The sequence below is a fragment of the Melanotaenia boesemani genome, chromosome 22 (assembly GCF_017639745.1).
Source record: "Melanotaenia boesemani isolate fMelBoe1 chromosome 22, fMelBoe1.pri, whole genome shotgun sequence".
In the NCBI taxonomy this organism is placed as follows: domain Eukaryota; kingdom Metazoa; phylum Chordata; class Actinopteri; order Atheriniformes; family Melanotaeniidae; genus Melanotaenia; species Melanotaenia boesemani.
The window spans coordinates 11,701,281-11,720,757 of record NC_055703.1 but is presented as its reverse complement, the minus strand read 5'-3'; the positions used below and the strand labels follow the sequence as shown (position 1 = coordinate 11,720,757).

Genomic DNA, 19,477 nt, shown 5'->3' with positions numbered 1-19,477 from the left:
CATATAAAACCAATTTATAGGGAAAAAAAGAGGAATGCATGAATTCCTTCCTGAGCATGCATGGGGTAATGGACAGTGGAGGAAAGCCTTCACTGGATCCAGACTCCAAAAGGGCAGCTTGTTTAGTTTTATTTGTCTCAGTATCTCAACAGTTTTTTCAAATGACAAAACAAATAAAACACTATTGAATTGATTGTTTGGAAATCTTTTTTAAAAGTATCAAATGAAATGGGCTTGTACAATTCCTAAACTCTTATGGACCTAAATAGCCTCACTTTAAAACTGGCGGTCTGCTTTTTAAAACAATTTTCAAAAAGGTTTAACTGTGCAGTGGTAGAAATCCGTTACTAGTAATTTGTAATAATCTTTATAATGCCCGGTTTTAATCATTGCTACATTATTAATGCATTGTGCTGGAATGCAAAGCCAAAACTAAAAAGACTAATATGATGTGCTTTGTATTAAGACACAAAATAATCCCATCTGAAAACTCATGACTGTTCACGCCAGGAAATAGGCAGTACCCTATTAGAACAGCAGAGGGCGCTGTCAACTCTAAAACTTTGACTTGCGGTTTCGGCCAATCCCTGAGCTTCAGCGTGTAACCCAGCCCCTGTTCTGCTCTCAGGCTCAAAGTCAAGCTGAAGAGAAATGCAGAAAGACTGAGGGAAACAAGGAGGAGAGTTTGATGCCAGCATGAGTCGGTAACACAACAGTTCAGCGATGGAAGTCATCTATAGATACACATAAGGAGGCATATACGTGGACTGATTATCGATTAGTGATCGGATGTCAGCCGCGAGAGTAAGAGAAGAAAGAAGAAAAGGAGGAGAAACATGAACCGACAGCACCAGTCTCAGGGAGTGGTTTTAACGGGTTACCACAGCAACACGGAACTGTTGCCGCAAACGGAACTTTGCGCGTCCAGCTGTCCGCCTGTCCCGAACCAAGATCCCGCCGCTCCCAGGTGGGAAATGTCCGTGTGTGCTGGTAATACCACCCAGATAAATCCACTTTGAATTGTGTGCAAATGGTAACTCAGAGAGGCGATGCGTAAGTGCGTGAGTGTTCATGAGCAAGTGGGCAAAGGTCACATTGCTTTTGGCTTTTCCTCATTTTTTTGCCTATGAGTTGTGTGAATGTGCTGACATTGCTGAAAAGTTGAAGGAAAAAAAAAGAAAAGATAAAGACAAGAAAAAGAGACTCCTCACAGTGTTAAGTTTATTTATCCTGCAGGAAAACTAGAGCCCAGCACTAACGGGTAGGTTTGGGGCGAGTTTCACCCTTAGCCTTGGAAATGAAACTTGTGATCAGCAGGTTTACCTTGGCTTTGTTACAATAGCCCAGATTTGGCAGAGGAGACTAAATCATAATTCCTGCACACCACTGGAGATTTGCATTGCCCCCGTTCAGTGTTCAGTTGACAAACATATAAAGTAATTTAATTCTCTCATTGATGCATAGTTTCGCTTTCTTGTAGACTGGATAGGGTGTGGGGATTTTGGACTTTGGGCTCAAGCTTGAGTTCTTGACCAACTAGTTTCTAGTTAAGAAATGCCTTGTTTTTGTAGTAAAGGCGGCTTTGTGTTGTTTCTCAGGCCTAACCTGCTGTAAAGCCTGTGCATCAGAAAACTGCAGTCAGAAACCCAGTTCACCTGGCCTTCAGATGAACACACCTGCCCCTGTGTGAGTGTTGGTATATGCACTGTAGATGCGTGTGTTCCAGATGGCTTGTCCAGCTAGCTAAAAAAAAAAAAAGCATCACATTACAGCCTCCTTTTGTCTCTTCTCCCACAGCAGTGTGTGTGCATCCTGTCTACGTTGACTTGTGTAGGCCAAGTTTTGTGGTCATTGTTTCCTAGTGGTTAGAAAAACGAGACACAGACAGACCTTGGGTTACGTGTCCTGCTGATGTCTTTATAAGGGGTTCGGAAGTTCAGCATCCCCCACACCCACCCCCGTTTTCCTGTAGTAGCCAGTGCTCTTTGCTTGTTAGTTAATTAGCTGGTTAGAGTTTATTTCTTACATGGACTAAAGAAAGCATGCTCATTCTTATTAACTTGGAACATGAGTCAGTAGAATACTGTTAATGAGCTGAAGAATTAGCAGATAAAATAGAAAGACAGGCCGTAAAAGGCTAAATATTCTGACAGGCACTGAGCTTATGTTGTAGATTCATTCAGTGGGTCATTGTTGAGGGCAGTGACTGTAAGAGTGGGAACAGAGGCAGCCTCTGTCTGCAAAGGGACCAGCTGGCATCTGTTGACCTGAATGGAAATGCCACACACACACACAAACAATTCTCATCCCCTTCTTCTTAATTTTGTGATGGTTGTAGATGATCTAAACTGTCTCTTTGTTCTGTTTGTTTACATCTTGTTGGTCTTCATACTGACATCTTTGGTTCCTATCTCATCCTCAGGAACGAAGCAAATTTCCCCCCAATAATCATAATGCAAAAGGCTGAACATCCCCAGGGGAAAAAAAGTTCTGTATTTGAGATTTAATTAAAGTAAAAAGACAAAACACCTAAACACAATTGCAGAATTTTAGTGTTGCAACTGGCCAATGATTCTTCATGTACTATTTGGTGGGTAAAATAAAACATTACTTTTCTAGAAAATAAATATTCATAAAGAGTTGTTCCTTTTATACCCAATTGTGACACCCTTGTCTGTCATCATTTGATATAATAAATATAAAATCTTCCAGACTAGTATTTGGTTAATAAACGTTTCTGTCCTTATTTGGGTCTTACTCTTTGGTTTTGCTGGCTTCAGTAATTAATTTTTTTTAACTTCTTTGTTCTTGTGTCTGTTATATGAAGGCTCAAATGAATTAATAAGTCTCAAATTTATGTTTTTGTTGCATTTAAGAAAACCCAACTTTTCTTGATATGGAGTTTGTAGTGTGTTATTTGTTTGTTGTATAAGTAAAATCCAAATTCTGTGAGCAATTTGTGCATTCAAAAGAATGATGCAGAACAAAACTTATGTTAACCTAAAAAAAAAGTGGGAAAGAAGTATCAAGTAATAAAAATAATGATATAAAACACAAGTTCTTTTTTATGTTATTCTATTTACAGTGAAATTGTTTCCAATGATTTTAGACATAATCCTGAACTTTAAGGTCAGGATTTGTGGTGTTAAAATGCATTTACACACATAGGCATGGTCTCACACCTCCCATCTTTGTCAGCAGCTCTAAGCAGTTGATAACAGATGTGGGATTGAAGGTATAAGGAGTTGGACAATTGCATATGCAGCTCTGTTTTCCATTAAAGGTAATCTGTGTGTGTGTTTGTGTGAACGTTTGTTGGTTTGACTCATAAGCACAGCCCTCCTTTACTTTGGTCACATAGTATTTATTAAACTCAGAGAAAAGTGTTGCTTATCGTAGTTTCAGGATAGCGTCACTCATAGACACATGAGCACAGAAACGCCTGCACTCTTGCTTTTCACTGATTCTTACAGAATGCTAACTTACCCAAGATGGTCAACAACAAAAGAAGACTTATTGCAGCAGAAAAGCTTAATTTTTAACATGGTTGTAAATCTGTTTTCTTACACCACTGGATTCCAGTTTAATGAGGCAGGAGTGTCTCTTCTAATCAGATAACTCAGGTGTATGTTTCATCAGGGCCTCATGCTGTTTTTTTCTTTTGCTTCAGAAGTCCACAAGTTGATACAAGGCATGTCTTCATTTTCCAGCTAGTCATGTTTCAGTTGTAAGCCAGAAAACCAGTAGGTTTGGTCATTGTTGAAATATGCATGCTTATAATGCATTATGCTGTAATTTGTTAACAGAAATATGCCATAAATTCTGATATAGGTTGTGCAGTAATACCGTATTTGTGTGACTGATGAATGAAAGACAGGCGGAAACGCTGATAAAACAAATTATTATTGCTGCTATCCCTCAGGTTTACATGCAGGCAGCCATATTGGATTTTAATGTTGGGATTGGTGGTCGTGATTCCTCTGAATTTTCAGATCGGTTTGTGAGCTCTTAAGTCAGAATTTCAAACTTTGCGGACAGAAAAGCAAATTAAACACCCCCTTAAGTTGGATTTCTGACTCTTAAGTCAGAGGTGCCCAAGTCCGGTTCTCGAGAGCTGCCATTCTGCAACGTGTAGATGCATCCCTTTTCCTACACACCGGAATCAAACAAATGGGTTGTTACCAGGCCTCTTCAGAGCTGAATGACATGCACATGACAATTCAGCCATTTGATTCAGGTGTGCTGGAGAAGGGCTGCACCTAAAAGTTGCAGGATAGTAGGTCTCGAGGACCGGACTTGGACACCCCTGCCCTAAGTCTTTGAAGCCTAAACCTTACTTCAGCTGCCCCTTGTAATTACTATAGAAGTAACCTGTTCATGATCCCTTCTGTCAGTTTGTCATCGTTGGATGACATATTCCTGCATATCCAACATGTTTGAACTAGCTGGAATTAAAAGGCAAAAAAAACAAAAAAAACTTTTATCTACTAAAATTACAAAACATCAAAAAACACTTTTTTTTATATATATTTTCCTCTTTCAAAAAAGAATGTCATGAGGTTGCAGCAAACAAAGCTGCAAATGTAATTTAATGTTTCCTGAAAACATTAAATTACAATCACAATAAGCAAGAACACTGAGGTCAAATAAATAAGAATTCCTAATAAATTAAACACTGAAGCTAGAGACAAAATTAAAAATATGTTTGTACACCCCTATTGTAAAGCCTGCACCCCATGGGCAAATTCCTCGCTGTAGAAGATCCAGGATCAGCCACTTTTTTTTAACATCCAGTATCAATGAGTTAGGTTTCATAGTCTGTTCAGTGGCTAAAATGCTGTCTGAACGCATTATTTGTGAATAAATTACCTTTATCATTAATATTTAATACTTCATGATGCAACAAGCAACCGTAACTACAAGGACAATGATTTTTTTTTACGGAAGAAGAGGAATCCAAATGTAATATGAATACTAAAGAAGAATGTGCATCAAGAAAAGGAAGAGTGAGTAATTGCTGGCTATCTTTAGCTGAACTTATTTAAGAACCGTTTCTTCAATAATAGCATAATATGCAGCATCTAAAATGCATAAAAGTCATGCAACTCCAACCTGAATGTTTAACAAATGGAAGCATTTCTCAAAGAAATATGAAAAATATTAAGTTGAGATAAAAGGTTGAGAGGGCACCAGATCAATTTGGCTTTATATTTTCAGGCTCATGCAGGTATCCAAATCCTCTACTAAAAATAGAAAATATTTCTTCATATATGTAATGACTCTATACTAAAAATCTTTTTTGAGTTCTGTTTATTTGAGCATTTCTTTGCTAATCTTTGATTTATGACTTAGTCTTCTTTCTGAAGTCCTTAGTAAAAGTAAATGATTAACTCCACATGGAGTGAGTTCATGTGGATCTATTAGGTTTGAAGTGAATCTGCTGGAGTAAATCAGAAAACAGAAACATATTTGGAATTCCACATGCATGCAATATTTCACTTGGTGAAGTTTTCAAAGCACCAATCAGGGGAAAACTGTATCTTTACAATATTGAAACTGAGCTTACGAATATAAAGCTTTAAATTTAATCTCAAAAGGAGGAAGAAAAGAGATGCCTGCATAACAAGAAAGAGAAAAGGAGGAAAAAAGTGTCTAATAGGAAGAAAAAAGATATATTAGATGAAATAGTCTGTGCGGTGTAGGAGAATGAGGATGCAGGAAAAGGAACTGAAAACGGAAGCGAATCTATTGTTGGTAAAATGCCTGAATAAGGTGTATATTTTTGTGTTTATCTGTGCTTTTATTGCTGTCAGTCAGTGTATGTGTGTGGCAGGAAGTCTGCTTTGGTATGTGGATTCACTCAGCATGAACCTCCAGGTTAAAGCTTACTGCTGATAATTCCAAATTAATGAATACAGTACGTCAACTCAATGCTACTCAGTTAAATTTTATGCTGAAATAGTTACATGTTTTTTTTTTGTCTCAAAGTTTTATTCAGAGTTGTTCATTTTGACAGCTTGAGACACATTAACTCAGTGCTATCCATTTACTAGTGAAGAATAGTTTCCTACAAATAAGGCGCCCCTCACCCATTCACTTAGTTTGACTTTTGGTTATAGCATCACCACATGGCCAGTTTGATCTTTATCTAATCTTTTCCTTTAAACATAAAGCCAAGATCAGATCAGTGTGCACGCTGAGTTCAAATGCAAGACTACACAGCTGTTGTCAAAACTTGTACTGACTTGAATCTTTTTTACAGTTTCAGAGCACTACCGACAAGTTTAAACCCTCTGTGTTGTTTTTCCTTTCTGATTTGTTTGGATATGTGAGATTACACTGATGATTCAGAGATGGAGAAAACTGCCTAAAGCTGCAGCTGATTAAAATGTGACAACAACTCGTCACTGTAGGCAGCTGCATCTCCATCTTTTGCACTTAACTATAGCAGCTCTCTCAGTTATAACTGTACTTTGAAGTTGTAAAGAAATATTGAGAAACAGATGAAACACTATTATGTTAAGTAATCGTATGACTCACAGATAGCTTCACTGCTGTTGCTGATGAGATAGGCATCATAGTAAGTGTGCTGTTTCTCTTTCAGGCGTTGTAACTACTGAGATACAAACAGTAAAGCTGCTCAGGCACTTACACTGTTTAAATGTTCTTCCTCTTCTTACTTTTATTGCAGTTGGAGTTGATTGGAGCCACAAACATTTGCTAAACAGTTTTGAAAATTGTCACATTAACTTGGTATGGTCCTCTCAAGTGCCTTGAAGGCTGTGGACCACCCACTAAAAGGTCAAAGCTGGAGGTGCACATGTGCATAACTTTTGAACTATTGACTGATTATCAAAGAATGATGCACACATGATTTCTTGGATCAAACAGAATGCAAAACTCCTATGAGATCAATTTAAGATCAAGTTCTGCTTTTACATTAACAGAAGGTTAAACATTTCCATTAGATAGAAAGTTGATTCAAATGATATTTAGTCCAGGCTTCGCCAGAGTTATCAGACATATTTTAGACCATTTGTCCGTTACAGCCAATCAAAGCTGATAACCCAGCCACCAAACAGGAAGTAGAAGCAAATTTTTATCTGAACAACTTTTTTTTGCAGTGTGGATTCAGCAAAAGGTCCTGTGGTTGTCAAAAACACATAATTGCACAGCGTCGGGATTCTTCTAGTAGGCAAAAATGCACTCATCAGCTTTTACCATCATAAGATCGAGCTGCCATGGAAACGGTGTCCTACTGAGCCTCTCTATTGCTTGCTGCTGCAGCTTCTGACAATACATAAATTACTGTATGTGCAGCAGTAGTTTGACTCAATGACACTTATAAGCACTTAACCATGTCTTTGTGAGTGCGCATGTGTGTGTGTGTTTATGCTTCTGGACAAATGAAAATATAGCTCGTACTCTCAGAAAGTAGTAAAAGTCAAAAAATATCACATGATATCAGGCAGTAATTAGTGGCGATCACTGGTTTAATAGTACAGTGTGCTGTGTAAATTTGAGAGATCTAAATTTGCTGCAGCCTTAGTGCCCTCTTAGTTTTTGAAGTAAATCATAGCTGCACAAACATTAAGCTGCTCACTGTCATATAGTTGTTTTCAGAAGAACATATACTTAGATTATTACACAATGACCAGGAGTTTACTTTGCTTCAGTTATTCTTTGCAACGAAACTCAAATTTACAGTAATGAACTGTGTTAAATGTGTTTATCTAGCTAAGGGAAGTTCAGAGTGCACAGGAGCTGCTACTTTTAGCCCTGGCAGATGTTGCTGTCATTAGTTGACAGGTCAGGAATTCGACATGGTGCTGGCTTGTCTTCAGTTAGAGCCTTCAGCCAGCTTGTGTCTGTCTGACTCGCACTCACAGATTTGTGTCATCTCTCATGTCTCCTGCCATTAAAAAGCAAAGGAGGCATTGCTGCAGGATGAGCAGTTCTCAAACAATGCAACATTTATGAGCAGAGATATTTTTATGATGGGTGCACATGTAGAACATCACTCATAACATCACTGTTAAAGTACAAAGTGCGCAGTTATAAATGTAACGGCAAAGCAGTATCACCTGATGGTCTCTGTGTTTCTAGAGAAATTTGATTGAACTTATCAGACATATTTACCCTGATTTCAAGATTGCAATAAATAAAATGAGACAATATTTTGTGTTCCTCTTCTACAGCCGCAGAACAGGTCATTACACTGTTCAACAAAACCTGAACACACAACATGGAGATAAATATGGACCTTCCTCGGTCACCAGTAATGCAAAAACAAACGGCAGTGATCAATCTTCGCTCTCAAATCCAAGCTCCGCCACTTTCCCCAGGTCCCAGCCTTCCTCCAGCCCCAAGCTAGATTCCAGTCCCAATACTAGGTCCAAACCACGCCCGTCATGTCAGCGCAGCAGCTCTCAGGTAGGCTGTGAGGAGGTGAAAGAAAAATCATCACATGAAGATAGTTAAGCTGTACGATGTCAGTGAAGTCATTTATATTCTGCTCTGATGCTGTTTTGCTCTTCTGAAGTCTCTCAGTTGGATTTGTTTGGGCTCTGGCCAAGATTATTTGTTATCTCATGGCATCAAAGCCTGCAGATTCTTTTTTTTTTTTTTCAAATCAGATTACTCAGGAACGTAAACTGCAGGTCTGGACAGAGACAAGAATGAGAATGTGGAACTGCAAATGAATAGACCATCCAAACCTTTTGCAGGATTCCTTGGATGAGCTGGAGATGGATGACTACTGGAAGGAGGTGGAAAATATCACCAGCTCGGGAGGAGCAGGGAGAGGAGAAGGAGAAGCTCAAGAAGAGGAGCACCAGAAAATTCATGAAGGTGGGATTCACTGTATCCATGGAAATATCTTAGAGGGAATCAGTTTTACCCTTCTGTTATTACTTGTGCTGGAATACACAGTCATTTTTCTTCTTGATTCAGGTTAGTTTAGTTTGTGTGTATGTGTGTATGAGGTGAGACTTGGGTTTTGTTGTCCTTTATTCCTCTTTCATAAAGAGAGAGAGATCCATTTTACATCTCTTTTATTAACAGTGACACCAATGACTCAAAGAAGACTTCACAGATGTTTGATATAATGCTTGTGTATGGATCTTTTCAGTTATATTTAACCTATTGTGAGGAGTATTGTTTTGAGGAGTAAACATGCTCTTCCTGTTTAATGTGTGTGCCCTTTTCTGTATGTGGTCCCTCTTTTCCCTGTTGTCAAAGTGTCCTGCATTGGAAAAAGAGAGGTTTAAATTGGCTACATTAAAACAAATATATATATACCCTTTCTTTGTACATTTCAGGTTTTGGTGCTCCATCATCTGTGTAAAACATATAAAACTACAACCATCATCTTTGCTGGTCGGTCATGTCTCTTTTGTTTGACTTTTTCAGAAGGCGAACAGGAGGAGGCATGGCTAACGGAGGCGGGGCTAGTACGGCTGTTTGACGACTCATTGGCTGCTGATGAGCAGGAGCAGGTGTCAATCATATTGTTCTTGTTCCAATGAGTTCACAATAAAATGTATTACTGCTAATTGCTTGTAGAACAATAACTAAATAGAAAACTATATCACCTTGCTGAAGGAATAGATAACTGTGTCTTGTCTGGTATGATGTCCTGACTAATATGCAGGAAGAGGACAGCGCAGTGTTCCTGTCCACCCTCACCAGAACACAGGCTGCGGCTGTAGAGCGTCGCGTCACATCATTCCAGCAAACGTTGCGGCGACGCAACCGGCAACACCTTCCTGACGTTCGGGACATATTTGGACCTCCTGAGAAGGTGAGGAGCCTTCCTCTGCTGCTTCACATCATGCTGTGTCAGTGCATGTCAACCCAGTTCAAGTTGTGTTTTTATTTTATTTTTATTTTTTATTTGTTCTCCACAAATATATATATATATATATATATATATATATATATATATATATATATATATATATAAAATTTGGGGGGGTAAAGCTGAAAAATACCAAATCTCCTGAACTGAATACTGTCTATGTAATTCTAGTATACAAGTGGGGTAAATGTCCAATACACACCTCCACCACCTACTGTGACCTTAGTTATAAACACAAAGTAGAATTATCACCATTGAAACTGAAAATGGCTTTATAAATGTAGAGCCTATTTCACGGCTGTGCTATCAGATTGTTTTAGATCTTATTCATGGAGCTTTTAAATCAGCTCTAGGTGCTACAAAGTCATATTATCTTTGGAGTCATCATAGTACAAATATAGAACAAAAGCTTACATAAAAAATAATCCACTTAATATGTTACCTAGTTGACTGAAGCTGAATAAACAACATGAACAGCAATAAAATGATGAAGTAATATAGAATCTTGTACAGTAGGTTTAGACTGAGTGATCAGTCCAAGATGATGTCTCATTCTTTCTGAACTCTTGTAATCTGAGCTAAATTAATCTTGACATAGCTGTTGTATAGTACTCCCGTTCCAAGAGGAATGAATAATCTATGGGAAAACCTGATATTACAATATATTCAGATATATAGATCAGGCATATAACATTGCTAATGTATGTATGTATGATCAGTGCAAGATTTCAACAGTTACGCTTCTTACCCTGATAGTCCCATCACACTGGAGCAGGTTCAGTCTGGACCATTTCCATTGCTCCAGTGTCTGATGTTTGAGCTCCCTTTTAAATTTAAACTATATATTTTTAAATAACCTTACAGATAAGAGGTTTTCTTAATGTTACACAGCTGTTTAGTGTCAAAACTTTCAGCTTTGTTCTCATTATGATGAAAGATCTTACTTTAACTATTAAACATTGCCATGACTTTAGCTGCTGATTGCATTTGATGTCAGTGTTTGAGTGATTCCTCATCATAATCACTTAAAATACAATTTGACTGGGTTGTCATGATATGCTGGATGTGTCTTAACCCAGTTGTAATAGTTTTTACAGTCTCTGTAATTATTTAGGTTGCTTCATGAAGACCAGTTACTGAGCTTTTATTAGCTTTTATGTGTTTTTGAATTACAGGATGTGTCATCCAACATGGATGTTTAAGGTGTAAAAAGCTGCTCAGTGCACCAGTTATTTACCCGGCTAAAACAGCTTCAGTACTAGTGGGAGGCTCTTTAATCCACCAGATGACTTTTTTTTTACCAGAAAGTGTAATTTTTTTTATCACAGCTTGTCACAGAATCACAGAAAGCCGTCCTTCTGGAAGAAAACCTTGTTAAGTAACTCACAAGACAAATGCTGTTTACCTGACGTCATGATATCCTCCTTCTTTCATTGCCTGAACTGAATATTCATCCTCAGTAACTTTTACATTTCCTGTTTTTTCCATACCACAGAGGAAGTGGCAAAAATTTGTCATTAACTTCAGTAACTGCCTGGTAATATTAAGGAACAGCTTACCAATTTCTTTTAAAATAAAACCATCAAATTTCATGCCAATACTACAATATCATATCCTTTCAACATGTTTTATTGCATTTGGCTCGATTGATGTTTAATACATAAAAAATATGTAAGCCAAATTTTTTTTATTCAAGTAAATTTATTAAGTAAGTTTATTAATACAAGTACAAATTACCTGAACCAAGTGTCTTTCACATAAATGCACATTTTGTCCAATAATTTACAAACAAGATAATGTGTAACAGGATACTCTGTAAATTTGTGACTTATTATCACTAAGCTGTACAGTTATGTGTCTGCATTGTGCTGTTTGTTGTAGGATGAAGGGCCTCACAAACTCAAAGGGGGAACTGAGAGTAGACAAAAAGATGCATCAACAGGCGGTATGTCCAACCTACTACAGATTAATACCAGTACAGTGTGAGTCAGCATGGAGAATGACACACAAGTTCAACGTTAACGTCTGCCTGGCAACTCGGACACAAACAAGCTGGAAATGACAGGACAGAAAAAAATTCATACTTAAAAACAGGCGCTTAATTTAATTTAATATGATGCAGTATTCTAGAAGTAATACAACACAGCAGCAGGGTTTCTGCAGCATCTTACAGGTAGTGCTAGTTGTAGCAGCTATAAAATCACAACAAGATTAAGAGGAAATAAATTCAGCTCATTAGAATTTTAGCTATTGATTTATTTAGATTTTTTCTCTATGTGTTTAGATGGAACTTAGGCTTCCAGCATTATGCTTAAAGAAGCAGAAACTCAGACTCTGTGTTAATTCCTTTTCCTGCTGCAGTGCCCAATACATGTTGAGATTATAAAACAATAAAAACATGTTTTAATGTCTTTTATTTTTACATTATCCTTGCACATTACCGGCACAATCACATATGAACTGCACGTACAGTTTTATCTTCTATTTCTATGTGTGTCTTCACAGAAATGGACACAGAACTGAACGTTGAAGTGGCGTTTTCAGAGCAGGCACTCTCTTACTGGGACAACCATCAAAGATTAAAGGTCACCACCAGCCTCAATTCACCTGACGACAAACTCCCTGTGAGTCACACTCTTAACAGCCTAACATCATAGTTTGATGGAAATGTATTTAGTTGTTTTATCTTTCCAGAAAGTTCTCATTTTAAATATGGAATGTACTATTTGAATCCAACAAAATTGAGCAATGTACAATGTTGCTTACAAGCAAAAAGCAGGCTAGTGTACGTTGTTCAGGAGCAGTAATGGTCTGCAGTGACATCTTGTGGTACATGCTGGTATAGCAGATTATTTTTAACCTCTCCATGTGGAACATAATGAGGCATTTTCTCCTACAGTCACTGACAAACCTCTGCCTCTTCGTTGCTGTATTTTTCTTCTGCAGAACTTCAAGCTGCTTCGAGATAAAACAGGTCAGACCAAAATAGGAGATTTGTCACCTTTGGATATGAAAAAGGTAAAAAAAAAAAAAACAATGCAGCTGCTATTCTAAGTTAGATTTGTTTTCAAAACCAGTTACTTTTTAAAATCAGATTTTTGTGAACTTTTCTGGTTAAAAATGATCTTTCAGGTGCGTAGATTGGTGCTTGTGGAGATGACCGCTCTGTTTGACACCGCCGGTGTCGACCTCAAGGCGCATAAAGCTGTCAAAGTAAAGACTAAAGGTATTCTCGCACATAACACTGACAGAGGAATCATAGGTGGATGAACAAAACTTTGGGATAAATGTATCAAATAAAGCTTTTGCATATACAGGCGTAGCTGTATGCTGACAAACATCCTTTCAGAAATTCATCAAAAGCAGCTTAAACTGGGACAAATTGCATGTTTACTGATGGAACATCTTTTGTATTTTTATTTCATGAAGTATGTGAAGACATTTCTGTTTTACTCAGAATATATATGTGTGTAGAAAGTGGCCTGTTTGGAGTTCCTCTTCCCACATTATTGGATCAAGACCAGAGACGGGATCCTGGGGCCAAAGTGCCATTCATACTGCAAAGGGTGAGCACAGCAACCAGTGATGCTGTCTGTCTGAGACATCAACAATTTAAAAAAGCACTGGTTAAATCATGTAATAATAAATGATTCTGCAGCTCTTTGTGCACAAATGAGACTGGTTCTTCTTACATTTACTCGCTGTTATCCGTTACTTAACCTCAATCTCTGCCTCCTGTCATTAGCTCGTTAGTCATATCGAGGAGGAAGGATTAGATACCGAGGGGTTGCTACGGATCCCTGGAGCAGCCACAAGAGTCAAGGTATTTTTCCCATAGATGCATTGCAAATTGTTAAAATTGTTTGGTTGATAACATCTCATTTAGCATGCTGGCCTTTGTGTATTTGCCCCAAATCTAGTCACTGTGTCAGGAGCTAGAGACCTCTTTCTATGGTGGTACATTTCCATGGGAACAGCTGAAGCAGCATGATGCCGCCAGCCTTTTGAAGCTGTTTATCAGGGAGCTGCCTCATCCACTGCTGACTGTGGAGTACCTCAATGCATTTATTGCAGTCAACAGTATGTAAAGGAGCTGTCTGAGTAATCTTAGGGGATTTACAGACATATTATGAGACAGTGAGCTGAACCTTCGTTTATATATTTTTTTTTTTTGCTGTGTGTGTAATGTCAGAGCTCCCCACAAAGAAGCAGCAGCTACAAGCTTTGAACCTGTTGGTCCTTTTGTTGCCTGAGGCCAATCGGGATACTTTGAAGGTAGCTGTCCTCTCCCTTTGAAATGCATCACATTGTTACTTCACTACCTTATAAAACTGGCGACCATGTTTGTTTTGAATAAAATTTCTGTTTGCAGGCATTGGTGGAGTTTTTCCAGCGTGTGATTGACCATCAGGACAAAAATAAGATGACTCTGAACAACGTCTCTGTTGTCATGGCACCCAACATCTTCGTGTTCAAAGGTTTTCGGTTCAAGGTTACGGAGCAACAGGAGTTCTCCATGGCAACCAGTACAGCCAGCATCGTCCGGCTACTGATAAGATATCAGAAACTCCTGTGGACGGTAAGATCAAAACACAACTAGCTAGAGATGTTCTGGCAACGTTATAAACATGAGTATAACTAGTGGAAGACAGCTTTTATATGCTGGTTACTCACCAAAAAATAATGATCCTTTTCAGGGAGCATGTTCGCTGTTGAAGTGTATACTAAGGGTGTCTGCCTCACTGTCTCATCTAGATCCCAAAGTTCATTTTGACCCAGGTCAGACAACAAAACATGGAGAGTCAGCGGAAACAAAATAAAGAGAGAGCTGTACGGAAGCTGCTGAAGAAGATTACCACTGACAAACCGACTGATAAACCTATCTCTGAGGTAGGAGGAAGCCATTTTCAATATTAGATGGGACACAGTGCAAAATGTAGATGAACTCTACAGTTACCTTTTGTTTATTTACTGATATAACACAAAGATAGAAAGTCAAATACCTTCAGAGTAAGAAATATCGTCTTAGAGAGATTCTCTGCTCAGCATGGGATGTTTTCAGTGGGTTATGAATGATACACCCAAAATGATAAGCCATGAATCAGACAATCACAAAAACACTGAATAAAATCTGTTTCCTACCAGTACAGGTGCTGTAAATTACTAACATTTTCTCAGTCCAGAATTGGTTTTCTTTCTTTTCTTACCCCCATAATCATTTGACAAACCTCAAGAAACTATTGCAAGACATTTCTTTGTGACTTTCCCTGTCCCAACCCTGCCCCATCTCACTGATCCGAATTAAAGTACATCATGTAATTAAACTTTTAATCCAATGCGTGTCATTTTAAATACTGTTTTTGAGACCAGTTGCATCACTTTTAGGCAGGAGTGTCCAAAGTCTGTCCTCCAGGGCCACTGTCCTGCAGGTCTTGGATGTTTCTTGCTGCAGCACACCTGAATTAGATTGATCGGTCAACATGCTTGGGCAGAACGTGACGACAGGCTGTTAAAGAGAGCCATTTATTTTGAATCAGGTGTGTTGGATCAGGGAGACATCTAAAACCTGCAGGATTGAAGCCCTCAAGGACCAGAGCTAGACACCCCTGCTTTAAGGTATAACCTTTGCTCAAAACCCTATTGCAAACAGTCTGATATTTGTCTTCTGGTGGATACTTTTTGCACAACAATCATTCTGACATATCACATGGTAGGTAATTAATGGTACATACTGTTTATTACTATATGCTAATTTAATTTTTTTGCGTGTTTTTACATTTTGTTAAAGGACCAGACAAAAACTCCAGATTTTAAATATAGAATTTTTTTTGCCCATTACTTCTTGGGTCAGGCTTTAAAGATATTTTGAAAACTTTTTGATAAAGGGGTAAGCATGAATATCAGTGATAACTGATCCTGATCTTTGTGTCCTTTGGAGAAACTGCCTCCAAAATAGTCACAATTGAAATGGCCAAAATCATTGCATGGGCTCAGGTCACAGAAGAGGAAGAGACAAAAGATCCAGAAATGTGCATACAGTAAGACAATACCAAATTCTGCACATAACAGCATGAAGTCAAATCCTGTAACATGTTAAATAAAAGTTGAAGCAAAAAAGCCCCAACCCTATACACAGCTTACATGAGAAACTCCCCACACTACAGTGAATGGCTGTTCTGACGTGCTTACAGAGAGGCGTTAAAAGAAGAACTGATACGACACAGTAAACCAAAGTGCCATTCTTCCTGATTATGTGAAACGTGTTATTTTCAGATGCAGTATCATTTCTCATTATCAACATTTAAAGTGTTGTCTAGATTGAATGCAGGACTTTTTTTTTTTAAAAGTGTATAAACAAACATCCTATATGCGTGACAACTGTCAGAGCCACGAAAATAGCAGTCTGTCTGTTCTTATTTGTCTGCACTGAGTCTGATGCGGTTGTTTGATCGCTAATAGAAGTTTAATAAAAATGACAGTTTACATGGCATACAGTTAACCCAGAGGCAGCAGATCTTAAAATAGATCTGTTTTTCTTAACAGATTATTGGTGAATGAGTACTCCAGGTACACTTAACACAGACTGAGCTGTGAGTTTAAACAATGACTTGAGTGTATTAAACAGAGAAGGAGTTTATTCATGTCTATGTTCTTTTAGTTGTCCTAAGTCCAGCTTGAATCTGTGTTTTTGTCAATGAGCAGCTTTCAAATTGATGTCCTCTTTTTCCTTAAGTGTTTATGATGGCGTGGTTGACTGTGTTTTTTCTCTTCTGTCTGTGTTTATGATCAGGAGAATTCTCATGGATTTATTCGTGTCCAAGCGCCACAGTTCAGTAAAGTTTCCATGGCAGTTCAGCTTACTGAGGAGCTGCAAGCTACTGATGTATTAACACGCTTCCTCACCCAAGACAGGTAATGCCTACAAGTGTACATTTGTACTCTATGAAAGCTTCTCTGCTAGTCATGTCTCTTTCACTATCTCACTGTTTCTCTCCTTTGCCATTTCTCTTTTCACTTTTACAGTTCAGTGACACTGAAGAAGGAGGATTTGTGTCTTTATGAGATTGGTGGAAACATTAGTAAGTCGCTTTATCATCATGAAATAGTACTCTAGCAGGTCATCGTCCTGGTAACCACAGCTCATGGTAAGCATCTGTTAAATGTCTCTGTGTCTGCTCTTCTCCCTGTTTGCCTCTTCGTGAAGAGGAGCGGTGTTTAGATGAGGAGACATACATGAAGGACCTCGTCCAGCTCAACCCTACAGCAGAGTGGGTGATCAGAGCCATTCAGCATTAATCAGCCACCACCACCTGCTGGAACTTACATGGCTGTAAATTTCCATCACTGCGTCCTGCTGAGACAACACATTAGCTGGTTCTCTGTGGTCTCTGCTGGATCTGGATGCATTTTGAACTGTTTCGTGTGTGGCACGCATATGAAATCCTGAAATCTATCAGAAATAAGAAGCTATAAAAACGTACTGAAATATGAGACAAGATATTTCTGTTTAGTGTGTTGCATCACCAAAATAAGATGAGGTTATAAGCAGAATTAGAGGTTTTGTGCAAAAAAGCAACCTAATATAAACTTTGTGTACTTTGCCCCAATCTGCCCTCAGCTGCTTAATTTAAGAGTTTTAAGCATCAACCATTTACCTAAAGAATAGTACAGTAAAATTGTTCAGGTGAAAGAAAACCACTTTTTTAAGACTTTTTTTTTTCTTTTACATCTGTGCACTGGTAGAAAACTCTTTGTTTTAGTACTGTGATTTATTGCATCTAACCACTTTAATGTATCTGCAATTAGATGGAAGTATGTGTTGGCTAATAAAATATGATGAATATTAAATAAAAAAAATCATTTAAATATAAATCTATTTATATATATTTTAAAACCTATAAAAGACCTATAAATTAAATTTATGCCCCCATTACTAAATCTTGTTATATCCAAGCACTTTTCCAGGAAGCTTCGGAAGAAATGTACATTATTAATAATAAGAGCAATTATTAAAGAAACAATGAAAATAGTTCTTCTGGGTTTTTGTGATCACACTGTTGCTGACTAGCTCAGGGCAAGTGATGATGATGTGAGTGTTTTTAGGGTATGGTCATAATCTATACATAAGATAATAATTAAATAATTAAACAATGGATGTTTGAGTGTGATAATACAGATGTTAACTAACAATACATTTTTTAATAAAACAAATGCAGTGGTAGCATGTGCACAGGTTTACCTTGAACAAATCAAGTACCAAAGATTCGTTGGACTCTAAAGTATGTTAAAGAAATACACTTATAAATAACTAAAGAAATTGCTTTAAGAAATTATACATTTGCACATAACAGGTTTTAAATCCTAAGTCATTAGTTTGTTTTTTTCTGACTCAGAAACTGGACATCTGCTGATGGTATAATGGCAACCAGGAGCATAAAATTTCCATTTTACCCTTTTTTGGCACCTATCTGTACTTTCAACAACAGCCCAATCAGATTCTTTGTGGTTTCTCACAGCCTCAACAGCCTGTCTGAGATGGTATTTGCACTTCACTTATTTTCATTCTGTTGAACAGCTCTGAGGTGTTAACACCAACAAAATGTTGAATTATTTTTTAATATTCAAATTATTTTTAACAGACACCATCTATTTCTGGCCTGTCTTGTTTTAATGTTCTTTACTGTGATTTTTGCAGATAATGATGTCTTTATGTAGCTGCCTGTTAAATGACCACTGAAACTGTCTGTAAATAAACATGCGGTTGTTAATTACCATATTTGCTCTTATGTGTGTTTTATGTAAGCAAATGAGCCAACGTGGCATGTGCAAACTGTAAATTTTTTTTTTTTTTTTTTTTTTTATTTTACTCATTTTTAAGTGTTTTCACAAACTTTCACAAATGCTTGTAATCTTGCTTCTGTTCTGGTAGCTGTGCAGGAATGTAAACAGGTTTTATTGTTTTATCTGTAAGATACAGAAAACAAACATAATTTAAACACCAACATTTGTAACGTTAAATGTAGAAAAAACAATATAAGGACTCCCCAAATATGTTATACCACCATAAAGACATGTTATGTCCTTTAGTAACATGCTTACATTATGTGGCTTAATTTTTTATATAAAATATAAAAGTGCATATTTAGACAGAACTATATGTTTATTTAACCCCTTTAGGCCTGGCAAGAAATAGAATGAAAATTCTTTTTTCTTTTCTTTTTTAAATCTTAAGTCTCTATTTTGCTCTTAAATTAAATGTTTTACTTTTTTTTTTTTAAGCACAAACAAATATATTGAATACAACATGGTTTTGAGCAGTTTTTACCAAAATGAGATGCAGTAGGTCTCAGAAACAGCAGGTCATATCAAGTATGAAACATGAGGCGTTAAATCAAATGACTTAGATAACATTTCCAGAACAACACTTTTTTTTTTCTTTTTTTTTTTTTTTTTTTGTTGATTATTTGAATACAAGCAACTTGGTCTGAAATTTTATGTTTGAACATTCAAATACAGTATTGCCTGTGTACTATAAACATGTACCAGTGAGCATACTGCATTTACAGACTAGAAATGGAAAGCTCCAATAAGGCCAGCTTTAAGATTCTTATTTCAGTG

The 19,477-nt window shown here is 37.4% G+C and overlaps 1 protein-coding gene across 1 annotated transcript; it reads left to right on the top strand.

Moving 5' to 3' along the window:
• Positions 1-629: 629 nt before the first annotated feature.
• On the top strand, positions 630-18,633 carry arhgap18 (Rho GTPase activating protein 18). Its single transcript, XM_041976275.1, has 18 exons — positions 630-967; positions 8,199-8,433; positions 8,727-8,850; positions 9,412-9,497; positions 9,653-9,802; positions 11,741-11,804; positions 12,365-12,483; positions 12,806-12,877; positions 12,992-13,085; positions 13,334-13,425; positions 13,605-13,682; positions 13,780-13,939; positions 14,052-14,134; positions 14,232-14,438; positions 14,615-14,749; positions 16,650-16,771; positions 16,883-16,938; positions 17,064-18,633. Exons 1-18 carry the CDS (start codon positions 837-839, stop codon positions 17,153-17,155), a joined length of 2,100 nt encoding a protein of 699 aa, XP_041832209.1. The 5' UTR covers positions 630-836; the 3' UTR covers positions 17,156-18,633.
• The last annotated feature ends 844 nt before the right edge of the window (positions 18,634-19,477 follow it).

Coding starts and splice junctions, on each gene's coding strand:
- arhgap18 (XM_041976275.1), top strand. CDS start 837: ATGAACCGACAGCACCAGTCTCAGGGAGTGGTTTTAACGGGTTACCAC. Junction 13,426..13,604: donor TGCCATTCATACTGCAAAGG/GTGAGCACAGCA, acceptor TCCTGTCATTAG/CTCGTTAGTCATATCGAGGA. Junction 14,135..14,231: donor CCAATCGGGATACTTTGAAG/GTAGCTGTCCTC, acceptor TTCTGTTTGCAG/GCATTGGTGGAGTTTTTCCA.